Source organism: Penaeus monodon, chromosome 30 (assembly GCF_015228065.2).
Source record: "Penaeus monodon isolate SGIC_2016 chromosome 30, NSTDA_Pmon_1, whole genome shotgun sequence".
Classification (NCBI taxonomy): Eukaryota; Metazoa; Arthropoda; class Malacostraca; order Decapoda; family Penaeidae; genus Penaeus; species Penaeus monodon.
Genome location: NC_051415.1, coordinates 12,978,415 through 12,979,620, shown reverse-complemented (window position 1 = coordinate 12,979,620; position 1,206 = coordinate 12,978,415). Strand labels below are relative to the sequence as shown.

Sequence of the window (1,206 nt, the reverse complement as noted above, 5' to 3'; positions counted from 1 at the left end):
CACACATGACATTACCAAGCAGCCTTCCTTCCCATAATCTACAACCAAGTTCTTCTATTTTCATGTCCCTTTATTACATATGCCAACTATACATTACCTCTTGGAAATTACTACAGTCCAGTGACAAATTACACATAAGTTACAGTTAGCCTCTTTGTATGAAGACTGTAAGCCAATTTAGCTCAGTTCATGAATGAATAGTTTTGCAAAAATGATGTATGCATAAAGCTAATTGAATCACACACCTTGACTTCAAAATATATAAATCTATGAATGGGTAGACAGTTTTACAACTTATCGTTAGTTTAAAGGTAATGAAACAAAAATAACATTAATTTCTCTATTCAAAATACAATCTTATTTTAGGTAAAATAAAAACAAACATCTAGCAGTTGTTAAGATCATAATCGTCTCTCTGAAAAAGAAGAAAAAGAAGATAATCAAGAAGTTGTTTGTTTGTTTTATAAAAGCTTACTTCAAGAGCCATCACAATTTTGTTTAATAGCTTTCTAAATATTTAACAACAAACATCTGCCATTAGAGATAGATTATTATAGGGATGGTAATACCAAATAAAATTATTCAAGCCTAAACAAAATCTATTACTTGATTCCATGTCAACTATGATTCAAAGAAATTAAACAAATTAAGTAGTAGCCATAATTTATCACAAACATGACTGAGGCAACATAAGAACACTCTCATACTATGCCTACTTTGCCTAGAGGAGAAACAGTACTAGAAACTAGTCCCCCTACACATTACATTCTGTAAACATTTTCCAGTTTCACATCTACAAAAAAGAAACATCCAATTCAAGCAATTGGCCAGGATGGATGAGTATCATTGCTTATTTTTCTTCCTTCTTTAAAACAACTGTAATGTTAGACTTTAATCCTGCATTCTTATGTTCTGGGCCACTGACACTGATGAGTGCAATAACAGACTCAAAACCTGTCAGAGATGACAGACTTTTATTAAGGAAGGGAAGTAGGAGTGGGAGAGTGTTTACTTCCTCTCCGTTATGTCACAGGTGCCACCGTTACTACCTCTTGCTTGGAGGATGTTAGTGTGTGTTGAACCATGATACAAATATAAACAGGCTATAGATTAAAGAACAAAATCTCTCACCTCTTCATTATATTCCTTGATGTGTCTTCTAATGGCTGATGTCTTGACCCATGTCACATAATCCTCTAGGTTCCT

At 33.4% G+C, this 1,206-nt stretch overlaps 1 protein-coding gene across 2 annotated transcripts in view; it reads right to left on the bottom strand.

The window, feature by feature from the left end:
- Positions 1 to 326: 326 nt before the first annotated feature.
- The window catches only part of LOC119592528 (U3 small nucleolar ribonucleoprotein protein IMP3-like), a 22,589-nt gene continuing 21,709 nt past the window's right edge, over positions 327 to 1,206 (bottom strand). The window contains exons 4-5 of one of the 2 annotated variants that reach the window (XM_037941386.1): positions 1,132 to 1,204; positions 327 to 415 (exon numbers count right to left, since the gene is read on the bottom strand). In XM_037941386.1, coding sequence (XP_037797314.1) covers positions 386 to 415; positions 1,132 to 1,204 — 103 coding nt within the window. In that variant the 3' untranslated portion in view covers positions 327 to 385. The remainder of the gene's footprint in view (positions 416 to 1,131; positions 1,205 to 1,206) is intronic. The other variant, XM_037941387.1, reaches the window with a different exon arrangement.